This window comes from Poecilia mexicana, unplaced genomic scaffold (genome assembly GCF_051168715.1).
Source record: "Poecilia mexicana isolate PSO_F unplaced genomic scaffold, ASM5116871v1 scaffold_9, whole genome shotgun sequence".
In the NCBI taxonomy this organism is placed as follows: Eukaryota; Metazoa; Chordata; class Actinopteri; order Cyprinodontiformes; family Poeciliidae; genus Poecilia; species Poecilia mexicana.
In genome coordinates, this window is record NW_028263378.1 from 3,206,903 (window position 1) to 3,224,543 (window position 17,641).

Below are 17,641 nucleotides of genomic sequence, written 5' to 3' on the forward strand. Positions count from 1 at the left end.
ACTTTTCAGCAGGTATACAAGTTTCAATAATTTATTGATATTGACTTAGAAAGTATTTATTCCATTGCCAGATTATTTCACTTCAGTGAAAAATGTCTTGTTTTAAATGAAACCATCTGCAAGTGGAATAAATACTTTTCTTTTTATCAATATCAAGGAATTATTGACTTAAATCAAGCTCCTGTATCTTGTTGAAAAGTTACTCTAAATTAGTTTGGTCTTATTTCAAGTATATTAAGATATTTGCACTAGAAACTAGACTAAAAATACTGGTAAGATTTTGTTTTTTGCAGTGCAGAAGAAGCCAGACTGACGATATTTCCAAGAATTGGTGTCCACAACTAAAATAGCTAAAATCCACAAATATCTGATACCCCACTAAACACACACATAACTTCCTATTCTGCTAGTTTAAACATTAAAGTTTGTGTTAATATGCTCCAAATCCGCACAGCCAGAACCGTCAGCAGAAGCCAACATGTACAGTCTTTAGACTAACCGATTGTTTGGGTACCAAAAAGCTTTATTTACAGAATTAGAGCCACCTGGAGCTAAAACTGCCACTACAGCAGGTTTGGGTTTAACATACTGATAAACAAAAGTATATATTTTTTATGTTAAGTGAAAAAAAATTTTTTTTTGTACAGTTTTGGCTTAATTACTGCTTGTTCTTTCAGTAAATTCCAGTAAACAATTAATAGATCACTAAATTGGTTGATTATTTAAATAATCGATTAATCGTCATTAATTGAATTAATTGTGAATAATTCAATTAATCGTTTCAGCCCTTCCCTAGTTAGACCCGTACAAGTCCTGGATGTGGGGAATTTCAGCCCGAACGTTTCTCTCTGGCTTTAGTGATTAATCAATTACTAAATTAGTTGCCAATGGATTCAATTAATCACGAATTGTTTCAGCCCTAATTGTCACCATTTAAAGGTTTCTGCAGGCCTTTTATGAAACATTACTCCTGAGAAGAAAATAAACCCCCAAATAGCCAATTAATTTCCAATCCCAATCGTTAATGGCTCCCTCTGTATTGGTGATCAGTTCTCGCTAAGAGGAAAAACAAATTGAACATTCAGGTCACACATGGCAGCAGGACGCTGAAGATTCAGAGCGTTGGCCCGTCAGGCCCAGTCATCAATCAGCCTGCGGAGAACCACAAATGTTGTTGCGTCTTTGTATTTCCTTTGCTGTGTCCCGGTTTATTAAAGACGTTTGAATTATTGAATTTCCCACTGGCCAAACAATGATGGTCTCTCACTGACGTTTGGAGCCACAAACCCAAAAAGGCTTTAGTCGATGTTGATGGTAGAATCGGCAGCTGGGGAGAGAAAGTGAGTAAAGTTTCTAGGTGATCAGATTAAAGCGGAGCTGCAGCACTGACCTTTGTGTTATTATAGGAACCTGACAGCACGCCACCCCCAGTGCTGCTCTCTCACCACGCTCTAAGCTGATTATTCAAATGACAATGATGATCAACCTGCGCGCTCGCCGTCTCCGTGTCAGAGTCCATTTCCCTGCTGTAACTCAGAGACGTTGTTGGTGCTGGCAGGTGAATGGATCCAAAACCCAACAGTGTCTCACCTTTCAGCAGGATCAGAGGTCTAATCTCTCCAAGTTTAGAACCCATTGATGTTGTTTTAGGGCATTTTTACACCTGATGGTCTGGTCGACTCGAAACGGCTCATTTTCCAGAAAAATGAGCCGTTTGCAGATCTGCAAACGGCTCATTTGGAGATCCTGCTGCTAGATAAGACAAGGTTGTATAATCAGATATACAACCTTGTCTTTTCTAGCAGCCATTGTACAGCAGTAAAACCAGCTGACGTGCTGGAGCTCCTTTGGGGATTCTAGGTAACAAGCGGAAATATGGTGGGTTGCTAGGTAACGAGCAGAACTCTGGTGGGTTGCTAGGTAACGAGCAGAACTCTGGTGGGTTGCTAGGTAACGAGCAGAACTCTGGTGGGTTGCTAGGTAACGAGCCGAACTCTGGTGGGGTTGCTAGGTAACAAGCAGAACTCTGGTGGGGTTGCTAAGTACCTGCTGATTTGCACGTTACATTCCTGAGGTTTTTGAAACGGCTCATTTTCTAGATGCCAAAAAAACATCTGTGTTTTTTAAGCGTTGGGCTGTTTTTAAGAGAACAAGAGACCCAAATGGCAGTATGAAAAAAAGTTTTCATAACATTTCCCCGTTATGGGTGTTTTCACAGCTGATATTCTGGCAGACTCACTAAATAGCTATATTTATAGCATTTTCAGCTGGTGCAGTTCGCTTTCTTAGTGCTGTTTAAAGGGCGCTTTGGCCGTTTTGTTTATTGCTGCCATAGTTACGCATTCATAAGTCTGTATCTGCGGTAAAACATGGTTACTTCTATAAGGTTCGTTTGTTGTCTATAAGATGTTTGGTATGATTTATGCGAGTTGAGCTAAAATACATAGTCTGTAATAACAGTAAACCTGAAGCAGACTGAAAAAGGCAGACTGAACGCATAACAACGCAGAGAGCAGCTCAGAGACACCCTGTAACACCTGCCACTGCTTTACCTGGCGAAAACAGTAACGTCTAAGTAACTGTTACACTTTGAATGAAGCTGAATAATAATTGTGTAAATTGGAATTCCGAAAATAAATTAGCTTAAGGAAACATGGCAATTTTGAAAAAAATTTGGCATGTTTTGAACTAGAAATGATGGTTTTTCAGCTGTATCGAAATGTGATCAACAGCCAGATGTTACTACTGGCGGAAAAGACGAAGAAGACAAACAGGAAGTGGTTGTAGGATGATGGCGCTGCATGTTTTTTTTTTTTAATGACTTGGCGCATGAACACACTTATTATCTCGTGAATTTAATTGTTTTTCTTTTTTAATGGAAATTCCGCAATTGCGAAATTGCGGGGAGGTTTCGAAATTAGCAGAATATTAACAAAGTTCTGCATACATTTGTAATGGAAATGCAACTACTGTTCACTTTTTGCTCTATGTTCAATTGCATGTTCACACATTCACTCCTCAAACAAACCGGATTTTCTACACAAACTAGAGTTTGATTGTTTGTAACCTTTACTGAACCAGAAAAATAATCTCACTGAGTTAAAAAATCTAATTTTAAAGGGACTAAACAAGGCTGGTGTGAATGCACCAGCCTTGTTTGCAGCCTTAATCTCTAAAGTCTGTTGTTTATCATAAATGTGATGTGTGTTTGGCCCAAAGCAAGAGACCATCCGTGTTTATCAACACCTCAATTAACCTGTCCAGGTCGGATGTACGCGGATTTATCGTTGCTCTAAAAGCCGAGGCAGGGCTGCAGCAGTGTGTTTTATGCAGGGACAGTTTTATAGGATCCCCTGAGGGTAAATTAAATTGTTGCTGCAGCAAATCTCAGCTAAATTATGTAGCTGGACTTAGCAGTTAAAGTCTGGGCTTCAAAATGGAAAAAAGCCGATTCTGATGTATGAATTGTTGTTTAAATCAAGAACATGCAAAGAATTATTTTGTTTAGTTTCCTCTTCATGTCATCTGCCAAAGCAAGTTTAGCTGTTTGAGATTCTACAGAAAAAAAATGCCACGTGTTTTTTTGTTTATTTTTTTAATCGTACTCAGTTGCACATTCCTCGGATCGCAGTGTGCTACAACTGCACAGTGTTGTAATTTTGCCCTTATGCAGTATTTCATGCTCAGTTTTGTTTTCTATATACTTGTTTAAAGAAAACGTGTGTGTGTGTGTGTATATAGACACTTTTGTGAACCTGAACTATAAGACGTGTTTGTTGTGTCTTTCCAGTTTCTTAAAGTAGCGCCACGTTGTTTGTTGTGGTTCATCACCTTAGCAGGAATGCTAGGAAACCAGTAGCACCAGTTGCACTGGTGTGGTCAAAACTAGTAAATAAACTGGACTGGAATGCTGCCTAGACGGCAAAGTGGTCTCTTCTGGGATTATGGCTAAAAGTAATGTACATTTAGGAAATCAAAGTTAATTCTGGAATAAATGTTTATTCTGTTAAACATCACATGTGACTTTAAGGGGCTTATTGGATTTGGTGATTTATCGACTCCATAGGAAAATTCAGGAGTTTCTTTAACTCCTGAAGTTGTTTACAAATTTTAAAAATAAAAGTCATCAAGCAAAACTGCAACATCAGTTGTTTATATTCAAATCTTACTCTTTATTTAATCTCGTGATGAACAACAAAAAGATGAGCAACGTCTTTATTTGCTTAACAATAGTTTTAATGCATCATGGTTTACTAAACTGGCATGGACTGTAATTTTTTTTTTTTTTAGTTTATTTACTCCATAAAAGGCATTTTCATGATGTATTTTCTTTTAACCGTTTCTTAAACTTGAAGTTGTTTCTGCTATTTTAAGTGTGGAGAGTTTTGGCGACCAGCAGTCAGGTTATATCCGTTTTAAACATTTTAAATTTAAAATAAGATTCTTGCTTTGTTTTAGTTTAATTTTTGGTTTCCTTTTAATCAGAAATATTTGACTTTTGGCCACATAACTAATCTAAAATAACAATAATCAACTGAACAGTTTTGTAAAATGCAGCTGTATTTTAAACTTCATTCGAAGCTGAAACAGTTTAAGTTTTGGGATTTTTTTTTTTTTTTTTAACCACAGTACATTGTCAGTTGAATTTGTAGGCATTTCTGTCTGTTTTCACCCAATTTCATTCCTATTGTTATAGGATTATATACTCAGTTTTCTGTAAAATCACCTCAGCTTGCGGTGTCCTTTATTAATAAAAAATAAGACCGTAGTTACGCCCCCCCCCTTCCTCCACGTACGTCCATGAACACCAGAAAAGGCGGGAATCACCATAGCAACCCATGGTTTTTCTTTCCATATACACCAGGAAATTCAAACTAACAAAAGAAAAATGGATGTCAGATTTTTGAGTAGTATCTCAAATGGCACTGCTTAAATTTTTATGTAGATTTATAACAAACATAAAGTAAATTTCCGCCAACAAAATTTTGACGTCAATCTCAAAAATGTTCTGGGAAAAAAAGAAGTGGAAAGCTGAAAAATTTCTACTACTTAAAAATTTTCTTAGCATCAAAAGCCAAACATTTGACTTTTGGAATTTGAGTTTCAGAAATAAAAAAATTTCCATATTTTTAAAAAAATGTAGAAAATTTTTTGTTTTCAAAACTCAGAAATTTTCCAAATTTTTTTCTAGAAAATTTCTGATATTAATCTCAAAATTTTGTTGGCGTAAATTGACTCCTTTTCTATGCTGTGTGCTGTGCCCCTAATTCACCGTTGTGCCGGTGTGTCTGATGTCGGGTCGAGTCCCTGATTTCACCTCTGACCTCGATGTGAAAGGATAAGCGAGCTCATCCGGATCACTTGTAAGAAATCAGTGAAGTGAAGAGTGAACTATTGACTGTGTTGTCTTGTTTACCGGGCTAAAGTGACTGTTGACGAATGACCTCATTAGTCTAAACTATCCACTTTAGTAATAATTGGATTTTACGAAGAGCTCTTCCTCGGACAGTCTGTCTTTCTCCTGTCGGTCTCAAACTGTCGGTGTGTTGCAGAAAACAACTACAGAACACCAAGAAAAAGGGTACAATGAAACTAAAAAGATCAACTACTATCAAAATAACCTCCTCCCACTTAAATATGTGCTTTAAATTCAGCCTTAATACATTTAACAACTTCCATTCATCCATTTTCTGTACACCCTTGTCCCTCAGTGGGGTCGGGAGGTGCTGGTCCCTCTCCAGCTCTCTGGGCGAGAGGCGGGGTCACCCTGGACAGGTCACCAGTCTGTCGCAGGGCAACACAGAGACACAACCACACACCTAGGGAGAATTTAGAGAGGCCAATAACCTGACATGTTTTTGGACTGTGGGAGGAAGCTGGAGTACCCGGAGAAAACCCACGCATGCATAGGGAGAACATGCAAACTCCATGCAGAAAGACCAGGGCTGGGAATCGAACCCAGAACCTTCTTGCTGCAAGGCAACAGCTCTACCAACTGCGCCACTGTGCAGCCCCATTTAACAACTTCAAACCAAAAATTAATTTGCATGGCTGAATCTTCCTGCTGTGAGTATCTGTGCAACTTGTTGCGCAAAGCAATAACTAACACACATTAATAAACATTTGGCTGCATTTGTGACAGAAATATGAGGAAAGGTTTTGTTAAACTGAGTTGAATAAAGCAGACGTCATTGATATATGGCCTAGAAGTGCTGGGACATGTTTTCAGCTGTGTTTAATTTTCATTAATTATACAAAAACCATTGGAGGACTTCGTTATGCATTAAACATAAGTTTGATTACTTAAGGCGTTTTTGCTCACATTGCCTTGAATTTTCCCAGCTTGATTTGGGAAAATGAAAAAGTAGATGCCCACATAACTTTTCTAACGATCTTAATTAAAAGCAGTAAAAAAGGAGAAAACATTTTTATTATCACAGCAGCTTATCCTGAAAGCAGGGGGACGAAAACTCACAATAAGCCTGATTTACACAGCAAAATTTAAAAATTCTTGGCTGATTTTCAAATCCCGAGATATCAAACGACACAACTTTACAAACTCATAGATAACTGACACGCGACGTCACGCCCGCCTCCACTTCCCTGCTGGAGGGCAAGAAACTTCTAGTAAATGACTAGCATTGGTTTTAGCTATTAAGTTGTCAATATAACGCTCTGAATCTTAAATATACCTAAGATATTTAAAAGAAAACGGGACACAGTTCTACTAATTGTCAACACTATGACAACTGGATAACGATGTCAGGAAAAAGTTTGAGTTTAAAAAAGCATAATACCACAATTGTTCATCCATGCAGCTTTATTCCCAGAAAATCTTTCTTTTAAATGGTAAAAAATATATAAAATGTGTCTAGCTCACTACAACTTTACTACAATATCTTCACTTATTTGCTGTTGTGTAGAACAAGGAGGCACTAATTTTAGAAAAGCTGCATTCATAATGTACATGCAGCCATATTTCACTGCTATTTTTAGGTGAGTTACAGTAAACAAACATGGCCGACTGGGAAGATTGACTGGTGATAGTTTGTGGACCATCAACATTGACAGAGACTGTCATCTCTGTCAAAACGTACTGGCAAACCTGGAGGTGCATTTGCTGCCCTAAGCAGCATCTTCAGTGCTTTGCATCAACCCTTCTAAGCTGATTATGTTACTTAAGAGAAGATGACACCGCTGTCTGGCGTTTTCCACTGCAGGCTGCCAAGTGACCGTCCCCTCGTTTGACTTGAAGCCACCGTTCCTGCAGGAATACGTTTTTATACACTTTTAAAATGTTTTAGACATTCCTGCTGACGGTACAAGAAATAAGTGGTGTATCTTTGAATTTACTGACTGATTTCTCTACAGTTTGAGTGCATGATTTGTAAAAACTGGTTTCCTCTCAATGTATGTACTGGAACTTCGAGGGTTGCCAACTCTCAATCAAAGATGCAGATGGAGCGGCCCGAAGGAGAGGATTAACCTGAGCGCCTGGTCAGGCACGGCCACACAACCCCTCCTGCACTCGGCTGTTTAACTAAATATGGAAAACATGTTGTTTTAGTTTAATTTAATTGTAAAGGTCTTTCACAAACCACTTAAATGTTGTTTCTTCAGTTAAACCTTTAGAGGAGACGAAAGGTTACAAAATGATTGTTTTGCTTTTTTAAAAATATATCAAACCTAAATTTATTATTTTATTTACTTTATTTATTTTAAATAATCAAGTTTATTGGCATGACACATTTCATCAACAAGGTAGTTCAAATTACACTACATCTTAAAAACACAAAAATAAAAAGTTATAAGGCCAAAAATTGAGAAACCAGGAACAAACGTTAAATTTTGATGAATGACATCATCAAAATCATGTCAAATATTTTGGTCAATTTTCCATTTAACATATTTCAGACTCTAACCAGGTGGGGGTTTAGTCTTGTTTTGAAAACACTCAGTGTTTCAGCTGTTTTGTAGTTTTCTGGAAGTTTGTTCAAATTTGTGGCACATAGAAGCTGAATGCTGCTTCTCCATGTTTGGTTCTTATTAGTCTTTAAATATTTCAACATCAGAAAAGCACTAAGAATTTTTACTGCCAAATAAATTGGCAGCTTTCTTTGTGTTCAAAATATGAATAATAAAAGGGTATGAAATTTTGCACTACTTCACTTTATGTACATGTTATGAGAATGAATAAATCTTGCAGTAACTGGCCAGTAGACTGCAGTCTAATTAATATTCTCCAGCTAAAATCTGCTTTTTCTACATCCAGTTTCATAATATAAAGAGCAGAACAGCACAAACTCGAGCTATTCTGCAGAACAAGCACTTACAAATTTTATATAGTCTAAATAAAAATGTTAATATTTTTACTGCTACAGTCACAGCAAACCAAAACTCAGTTTATCACAGGATAAATTAAAATGGGCTCAATCATTCCCATTTGTATCATTTTCTCTTTTCTTTCTACCAAAATGTGGATGATAAAAGTTTTCAGTCTGGAGTTTTGGTCTGAACTATTCCTTTTTTGAAGAGACTTCGTAGTTCATTTTAGTACTTCTACCAAAAATACTTGGTAATATTTTTGTATTTTTGCAATAATCAAGATCTTTATTTTAGCAGTAGTTAGAATATCGGCAACTTCCTAAAATAATGGCCTGAGTCGTTTTTTTGTGAAAAATAATTTTTAGCAATAAAAAAAATGTCCTTTTTATTGCCAAACGATGATTTAAGAAAAACAAAAATACTTTTGGAAAAAAATCCAACGGATCATTATTTTAGGAAGGTGGAAAGTTTGTAGGTACTTTTATTTCTGCTTCTTTAATCATGCTGTGAGAATCTCATGGGGTTCTGGTGTCGGCTTGCTGCTACAGATGTCAGATTCATATTGAGGTAGATGCAGCCTTTTATTTTGGTATGTTTAGACCTCTGTTTAATTATGTCTTCTAGCGATCGGGTTACCCAGGATGCATCTGTCATCTCAGTTATTGGCACCCCCACTGTGCCAACAGCTTCCACAGGACAATATGTAGTAAACTCTGCTCCATTTACATGAAGGATAACGAGACAAAACGTAATCAGTTTCTTTGTTTTTTCCATTTTAAGCTTTGTGAAAACAGAAAATCAGATCTGTCGCAGCAGATCCGAGCCTCGTCGTGAAACCGGAGAAGCGGTTTGTCAGCAGAGCGTGAAGGCCCGCAGTGCGAACGTGGTTCTGGATCGGGGCGATGCGGCCTGAATACTGACGAGCTGGCTGCCTGTCTTTATTCGGCACCTTGGCTTCGTCCCACTTCGTCTAACTGATGGAAGCCCATTTGTGGGATGATCACACTCTTCATTTCTCCCCAATAATGGATGCAGCTCCATTCGAGGCTCCCGCCTCTCCGGGAAGTTTTCCAAGACATTGACCGTGACCCAAAACATCAATATAGCTCTGCTGCATTTCTCTCTAATGGTAATGTCTTAATTAAACGAAACTTGGAGTCTTTTAGCCTGGTTTGCCTTAGGTTATTAGCGACATAGGAAGCATTTAACCACTAAATATTTGAAAGTAAATTAATTATAATGTAATTTCATTGCTATCTTGGTCTCTAATTACCCTCAAAATGAAGCAATACACCAGTTAACAAACTGGAGGGGAAAGAAATCAAAGGAAAATTTCAGATTAAACACTTTGATGAAGCCATTCATTGTTTTTAGGAATATTCTGGAGGATTTGATCATAGAGGTGGGGAGAGTATCCAAAACTTGTACTCAAGAAAGAGTAGTGGTACTTCAACATAACGTAAAAATAAAAGTAGCCATTCAAAAAATTACCCAAGTAAGAGTAAAAAAGTATTTGGTAAAAAGTCTGCTCAAGTACTGAGTAACTGATCAAATTATCAATCATTTAATAGTTAAAAATATATATGATTATTAAATGTAAACATGTTTTTGTTGTTTTAGTTCTTAATAATGAAATTCTAATGTCTAAATAAAAGAATTTAATATTTTCAGTGGACATGGCCACCCATATATCCTTTATAACGGCTGTAGATATTAACAGCCTGACTGTCGGGTCCTGGTGGCGTACGGGACAAACGGCAGCGCCGTCTCCATAGTAACGGACCCGTGAGCCGGCGGCTTGTTGAGCATCTGGTTGAACGTCGAACTGAACTCAAACCGTAAGTTTTTCATATCTTTCTTCTTTGTTTTTTTTTTAGTCCAGATAAAATATTCATTTAAATTTTTCTACAAATTGAATGTTTTTACTGACGCTGTTTGGTTGCTGTTGTGTCTGTAGCTTTTAAAATGTCCTTTTTAACTGTTAGTATGTCGCATTAAAGGTGACTTAATGAGCCAAAGGCTAACGGTGAGATTGATTCCTGATATTGTTCAGGTTGAAGTAGCATTTTTGACAAAGGGGACTGATACTGATGTATAGGTTTATTTATTCACTTCTGCTTATTTCCTGTATTGAAGCAGGTTGAAGTGAGGACAGAGGGGAATCCTGCTGCCATCATGCAACCTTAGAACGGTGGACATGAAGATGGAGAACAGATTCTTCAATATACTGTTGTGTTTGAAATTAGAATGTTGTAATAAAAGAATTGTGTTGAAATACATTGTGTTTTTATTGATATTACAATCGTTAAATTGTCTGGGGCAAAAATGGCATTTTTCATTGCACCATGTTGGCAAAATGAATGACCAGTTTTGCTATGTGGGTTGTTTGTACCGACAGTAAAGGTTTGTTTCAAAGTTATTATCTTCAAGCAGTTTTTCCATCAGTTTGGAGTAAAAACGTTTATTACTCAGTGTGATTGTGTTAATGTGTAGCTTCATAGATCCTGTAAATGGAGACGCTTTACTTTATGTAATGTGAAACTACAGACATGTAAATCTTTAAAAGCCATCTCTTAAACTGAATTAAATCAAAGCCTGGGGTTTAACTTACAGAAGATGAACCCTCGCTTACTGCAGCCGACATCTGTTCAGACAGATGGTAAAAATCAACCTCAGCAGGTTCCCTAATAGCTTTGGCTCAGGTTTTCTTTCAAAAGAGCTGCTTTTAATTTGTATAATTACCCTGTCTGAAGAAGGCTAAAATGAGATGTAACATTTTACGTCTAAATACCAAAGTGTGATTGTGTTTTGGAGCAGATTTTCTCAGGACCGTGTGTTCCTGCAGTCTAATGGTCAGGCATTTATTGTATCGTTTATCATTTATTGTGATAAAAATTTAAATTTAAGATGATAAATTCCAGTTAATGATTAAAACTCGATCGTGAGTGAGTTAAAATGTAATAGTCAGTAAAAATTGTAATAGTTGTAATGGAGTTATATTGTTTATAAGTTGGAAAGCTTGTGCCTGGTTTGTTGTTGTCATAGCAACTCCATAGCAACTGATCACCAAGATGGCCGTCGTTACAAAGTTTATGGAAGTGTGACATGAGAACTTTGTATTTTTCTATGTTGTGTTGACCAAATTTTTACCTTTCTTTGACTTGCAGTCAGAGGTCAAACTAAATCATTTTAAGGGCCACATGCAGAGGGGGGGAGAAATGCCAGCAAATTAAAAATAGAAAGTGGGAAACGGATAAGGGCAGCTAGACGGAGCGGTCTCTTTTTGCCAGTGGTGGGGTTGATGTGTGAACCCGTCAGATACGACACCCAGCTCTTGTCACATGGACTAACCCCCAACCCGCTCTGGCCTAAACGCTGCTGAAGTCTTGTTGTCGACTCGGCAGGGACTGACCCAGTTCCCCCATGCTGCGGAAAGGTCGCGCCTTGGTGCTCTGAGCTGCATGCGTCTGGGCAGATTACACTTAAAAACACAAACACTGAACTGTAGGATGTGACAGGTAGGACATTAACACCTGTAGCGCAGAGAAAAAAGGAGAAAATAAATGATTTCCCTGTGAATCCAGAATAAATGCTCCAAAAAATATTTCTTCTGTTTTTGCTTTTTTTCTCCCAAAGATGATGTTTCAGATATGGAAATTATTGAGTGTTTTAATTTGTCATGCGATTAACTGATTTATTGCGACATGCCTAGTTGTGACACCGCTCACTTATGTTCTGGTTTTGTTTTTAGTTTTTGTTGTTCATTTTCTTATCTAAGTGGTTATTTTGTAAATCAATGCCTCTGTTTGTTAGTCTTGTATGCACTAATTGGTGAATTTATATAAAAAAGAAATAGATATTTTCATTAGTTTTTTGGGGCAGTGAGACAAAGAAAAGTGTTGTCACCCAGTTAGCAATAAGTGTGGGAGGGGCGTCCTTGCATTAAACTATTTGCCGTACAGTCAAAGCAAACTCCCATTAAACCTTAGGAACAGTTTGCTAATGATAAATCCTTTGCAGCTTCCTCGCTCTGGATCTTTAGATGTTACATTTGCTAAAGGGAAATGTGACTTTTTTTATCATTAGATTTTTTAAAGGAATTTGCATAACCAAATGGGTTCTCGCCAAGCAACCTTATTTGAAACACACTTCCAGCTGTTTCCTCACAGCTCACGAATGCTCTGCTTGTACCGTCCTCTTACAGAAGTACCTCTTTTAATACAATTAGACGGATTTTAAAGATTGCATGTGTTTTTCTGCTCTGATGCAACAGCTTGTGCAACAAGTTCCCAATAAACAAAGACAGGGTGTTATAAAAACTGACAAGCTTGCTCTCTGATGTGTTCCTGCTCGTCCTCCAGCATTTCTGAGCTTCGTTTTATTTCTTATCTGCTGCCAGCTTTCAGTGTGGAAACCTTGACAAGGTGGGGGAACAAGTATGCGCAGCAGTCACAGGGAGGAAAACGAACCCCGGGGCATCATCTGCTGGCATTCCTGCGCTCTGCTCTGCTGATGTGGCTCCTTAATGGCAACTAACTTTCCTCTCTCTTTCTGTTTCAGTCATTTCAAGGCAGTCAAGGAAGAGCCTACCTGTTTAATTCAGTGTAAGTATCTGTCTTCTTTATTCTTTACAATCTGTGGCTTCAGATTTTAGCAGACTTCTCTTTTGTCTTGGTAAAAGACCACTAGTCATTTCTCCCACTAGCCTAGACTCACATGTTTGTTTTGGTTGTATTTACCCAGAATGCCTTGCGCTGTAGTCCACGTCCAGCTTTTGGAGCGGTCTCCAGTTCGCTTGGCATTCACATATATGAACCAACATTTACTTCAGCTGAACTGTCAGCTTGGTTTTTAGGCGGACCAGAGTGAGTTTGCGTTTTTGTCCAGTTCTGGTCGCATTCTCACTTCTCCAAATGAACCGAACTTTCTAGGTAAATGAACTGTAATTGACTTAAATTAAACTAAACGGCTGGTGTGAAAGCACCCCAACTAAGCCACTCTGCAACAAAGAAACCAACATAAGGCGCAAACAGAGATTTACATTTTTGAAGACTTGTCCTGTGGCTTGAACTTTATTTGGAGGACAAATGATGTCATTTAAGTTTAAAATCCACATTATTTCCAGAAATCTTGTAGGGTTTCTTTATCTTTGTTTTTATTGGAGCTGGTAGAAGGCTTTTGAAGACTGAATAGGATTGCTGTTGTAGTTGTGTACACAGCAGATTTATCTGCGTTCTCTGCTGGGTGATTTTCTGTCCACTCTGCAGAAACGGCATCCATCTTTTTAAACCCAATAATAAAACCTGTAGTGGTTTATGACTTGGTTTACTTCTGTTTGGGTCTTCAGTCTTAATGAAACACACAGACGTCGATCCCCAAAGGCCAAAGACATTTTTAGGTGTCACCATGCAACAGCTTTGTTCCTGCGGACTCTGAGTTACATTGTTCTCACCTGGTGCAATGAACTGAATGAAAGCAGCTCTCCACAGGCCTGGCAGGATGAATAGCTCAATTCAAACACTCGCACTTTTAAAAGTCAACATGTGAACAGCGTGAGAAATGTTGAGGTGGTTTTGAAGTTCACACCAAATTTATCATTTACTCTTAATTCTATAAAATATTGTCTGTCTTTTGTTGCTTCGTCTCAGTGAAGTAGTGTTTCAAAGCCTTGTTGGTAGATCCAGGTAGAAGGAGAGTTGAAAAGTTTCTTTAACATGGTTATTACAGAAGTATTTAACTGCCAGAACTTGGAAAGAAATTCAGGAGCATTATCTCATTTAAACAAGAGATTTCTCAGTTGGTTGCGTTCAACTGGCAGAGCAGTGTCTCATCTAAAGGACAAAGTTTTCTCATTTAAACTTTACACCACTTTTTGAAATCCTAACTATAAATAAACTGAGCTAAATGAAAAATACTACTTTAAACAGATTTTGAAATGATTTTAAAATGTGGTAGATCTGCCTTTAGTTAAAGGGGCGAATTACGCAAAATATACTTCTATTTGGGTTCCTACTGTTTCTAAAAATATCCCAACCACTTAAAGAAAACAACCCAGCTGGTTTTTTGCACTAAGTTTTTTTTTTTTGGTTTCTGGAAATTCAAAAAACCGCTGCCTGTTACCTAGCAACCCTAGTGAAGCCCAGCCTTGTTACCTAGCAACCCTAGCGAAGCCCAGTCTTGTTACCTAGCAACCCTACCAAAGCCCAGTCTTGTTACCTAGCAACCTCAGTTTATCAGATGTTTTCTTTTTTAAAGTAAAGTAGAAATCTATTTCTCTCAAAACGCATATAAAGAGTTTGAAAGTGCTTGGAAAAAAAACAATTTCTTGGACTTTGAGATTTAGTTTTTATTCCAATTAACTGTTAAAAACCTTTCATAAGACGTTATGGCGTTATGGCAAATTTTTACATATAGATATTGTAGGTGTTTTAACATATTTCTTTGCAGATATAATTACATAAGTTGCATGAGGAACAGCTTCACTTTATTTTATTATTATTATTTAACCCCTTTTACACTGCAGAGAAAATATTAAGATTTCAGCTCATCGAGCTTATCGAATCTTCTGGTTCAGCTGTTTGGTTGAAAACGATGTTTGTGCTAAATGTTGGGTTGAATTGGTAACGGAACATTTTATATAAATAATAAAATACCCAGCCTTCGTAAAGGACCTGTAATGTTGGGTTTTAATTACATATAACGTCAGAGGAATAGACAGTAATTAATATTCTTTTAGAATTATTAGTTTTCCAAAAATATTTTTTTCCTGCTAAAGTAGATGTCTTAATTGAATTTTCTCTTCCTGTTTCCAGGGTGAATGTGGGCTGCGGGCCAGCGGAGGAGCGGGTTCTCCTCACAGGTTTACATGCTGTGGCTGATATCTACTGTGAAAACTGTAAAACCACCCTGGGCTGGAAATACGTAAGTCCCAAACTTTCCTTTGAGCCTTATCGCTCCGTATTGCTGAGCAACAACGTGGCTTTTCTGGATGTCAGGATGGAAAAAATCGTGACGTTACAGGTCAAAGGAGCAAAGTAGCTTCCATTAAGGCAGCGCTCTTTAACGCCACGCTGACACTTTTGTCCAGGTTTGTGCGATTGAACACTTTTGTGGTTTCCCAGCACACAACATAATTACAGCGGCACAAAAGGTTGGCTTGCAGACAGCCAGAGTGGTTCCTCGGAGACTCTGCGGTGATTAAATGTCACACCGTTTTGAAGAGCTCTGTTCCGGTAATTGTCTGAAAAGACGAGAGAGGAGTGTAAAATAAGTGAGCAAAGTACAAGACAGGGACTCCTTCAGTGACGGAAACGATCGCGGCAGGAGAGAGCTGGTTTACAAGGAGAAGCAGAACGAGGACGCTGACGCACGAGACTCTTCGTGGCGCAGGCCAGAAATCACACAGTCCTTAATGAGATGTGATGTTAATCCGAGAGATGATTTTTGTCGTAAACTATTTTCTGTTTTCTTGTCACCTAAAAGCTCCCTATCTGTTCCCAAACAGAAATGAGGCCGTGTAAAAACGCGTCGCTGTGGGCAATAAATCGCATGATAAATTAAAACAAACTCAATAATTTCTATTTGCATGATTTATTGTTTTTTTCTTTCTACCAAAAACTGGATGACAAAACTCTTCATTCAGGTGATTTGGTCTCCATCAGCTCTTTTTTGAAGGACAATTTTGTTTAGAGACGTCATAATTTATTTTGGTTTTGTTTATTTTTGGATGTTTATAATTTAAAGTTTATTGATCTTTGAGAATGTGTGCTTGCATTATTAAGCCATAATATTACTTCAAAATGGTCTCAAAACATTATTGTTGTTTTTCGCAATAACCTCTGCAACAATTTACAGTCCAGCAACATTTGCTACTGACAGGCCTCGTCATGTGAAAACGTCTCTTTGTGTTTGTGCTTTGAAATAAGACAAAGTGGGTTTCATAGCTTTTAGCTGTTAAAATGTCACTGGTTTCAAAATTTGCACCATAACTTTGCTACAGTTTTTTTTTTAATGAGATGTGTATCACAGGGAAAGGTAAGAAAAACCTTCAATGTGTTGGCAGTTTTAAAAAAATGTACACAAAATGTTTAAAAGAAATCGCCGCCTTTTTTGTAACGACCATACGCGAGTTTCAATGCTACCAGCAAATTACCAGTTTACTGGTGCAAACAAATAACACAGCTAACTAGCCAACAATGCTAATGGTTATTTTTAAATTGCCGAAAACAGCAGAAATTGTTTATTAAATATCCAAATCAACAATATTGTATACACCCTCATGTTCTCCAACATTCCCAAATGTTTGGTTAGAAAAACCACTAAAATGCCTTTCCTATGCATTAATATGCCATGCTAATGTACATTTATGCATTACATGCTGTTATTTAAAGCATCCATTCACAACAAAAGTTATACACAATAGAACCAGTTCAAATCCAGATACATGTAATCCGGTTCAATCCAGTTTAATCCAGTTACAACTGAGACCACTAGTCAGATTCAGAGTGAAATCCAATTACAAACACTGTTTCAGCGACGCACCGATAGCTTAAATAGCGACTAATAATCACTAGATTTTCAGCTTGACTAGCTTTACTGGTGACTGGCTTATGGTTAATAGTTGAATAGCTGAAAGGAAACGGTCCAATTGGTGCACCTGATAGACTCTGTTAGACGTGAGACCAGATTTGAAACGTTACATTTTCAGCTGCTGTGGTTCGCTTTCACACTGCACTGAGTCAAACTACTCGCATTGAAAAACCTGTTCCCCTCCTCACCTGTAGTGGCGCTGCACCAAGAACCACTGAGAGAAACGGCACAAAAACCTCTGAAGAAGACAGAGCGCAATGTCCTTCTTCATAAAATGTGACCATACATGGAGTTCTGTCAGATTTTAGCGGTTGTTGATAAGACCTCAAGCCATTTTTCCCACTAGTCTTTGTTTTAGTTGTATTTACCCAGAATGCCCTGCACTGTAGTTTGCTTCCTGCTTTTGGAGCAGTGTCCAGTCCACTTGGCGTTCACATATACATTCAAAGTGCAGAGTTCACTTCAGCCAAGCTGAGACGGAGGTTTTTGGGTGCCTTTTGGTGGACCAGAGTTTGATTGGCATTCACACCTCCCCAAAGGACGAGACTTTAGGGAAACAAACTAGAGTTTGATTAAAGAGGACTAAACATGACTGGTGTAGATGCACCCTAAATTATCTTGTGAAATGGAACTTTATTGACACGTTGCAACATGACGACACGCGCAAAATCCCGCTAGAAGACAAGGTCAGGAAAAAGTTTCAATTAAAAGAACAGATGTGGGGAAG

At 37.9% G+C, this 17,641-nt stretch overlaps 1 protein-coding gene across 2 annotated transcripts in view; it reads left to right on the forward strand.

The window, feature by feature from the left end:
• Nucleotides 1-17,641, forward strand: part of LOC106919525 (protein yippee-like 1) — a 32,024-nt gene that overhangs the window by 8,091 nt on the left and 6,292 nt on the right. For both annotated transcript variants that reach the window (XM_088008624.1, XM_014989942.2), the window contains exons 3-4: nucleotides 12,886-12,929; nucleotides 15,138-15,246. In XM_088008624.1, the coding sequence (XP_087864750.1) occupies nucleotides 12,886-12,929; nucleotides 15,138-15,246 (153 nt within the window). The remainder of the gene's footprint in view (nucleotides 1-12,885; nucleotides 12,930-15,137; nucleotides 15,247-17,641) is intronic.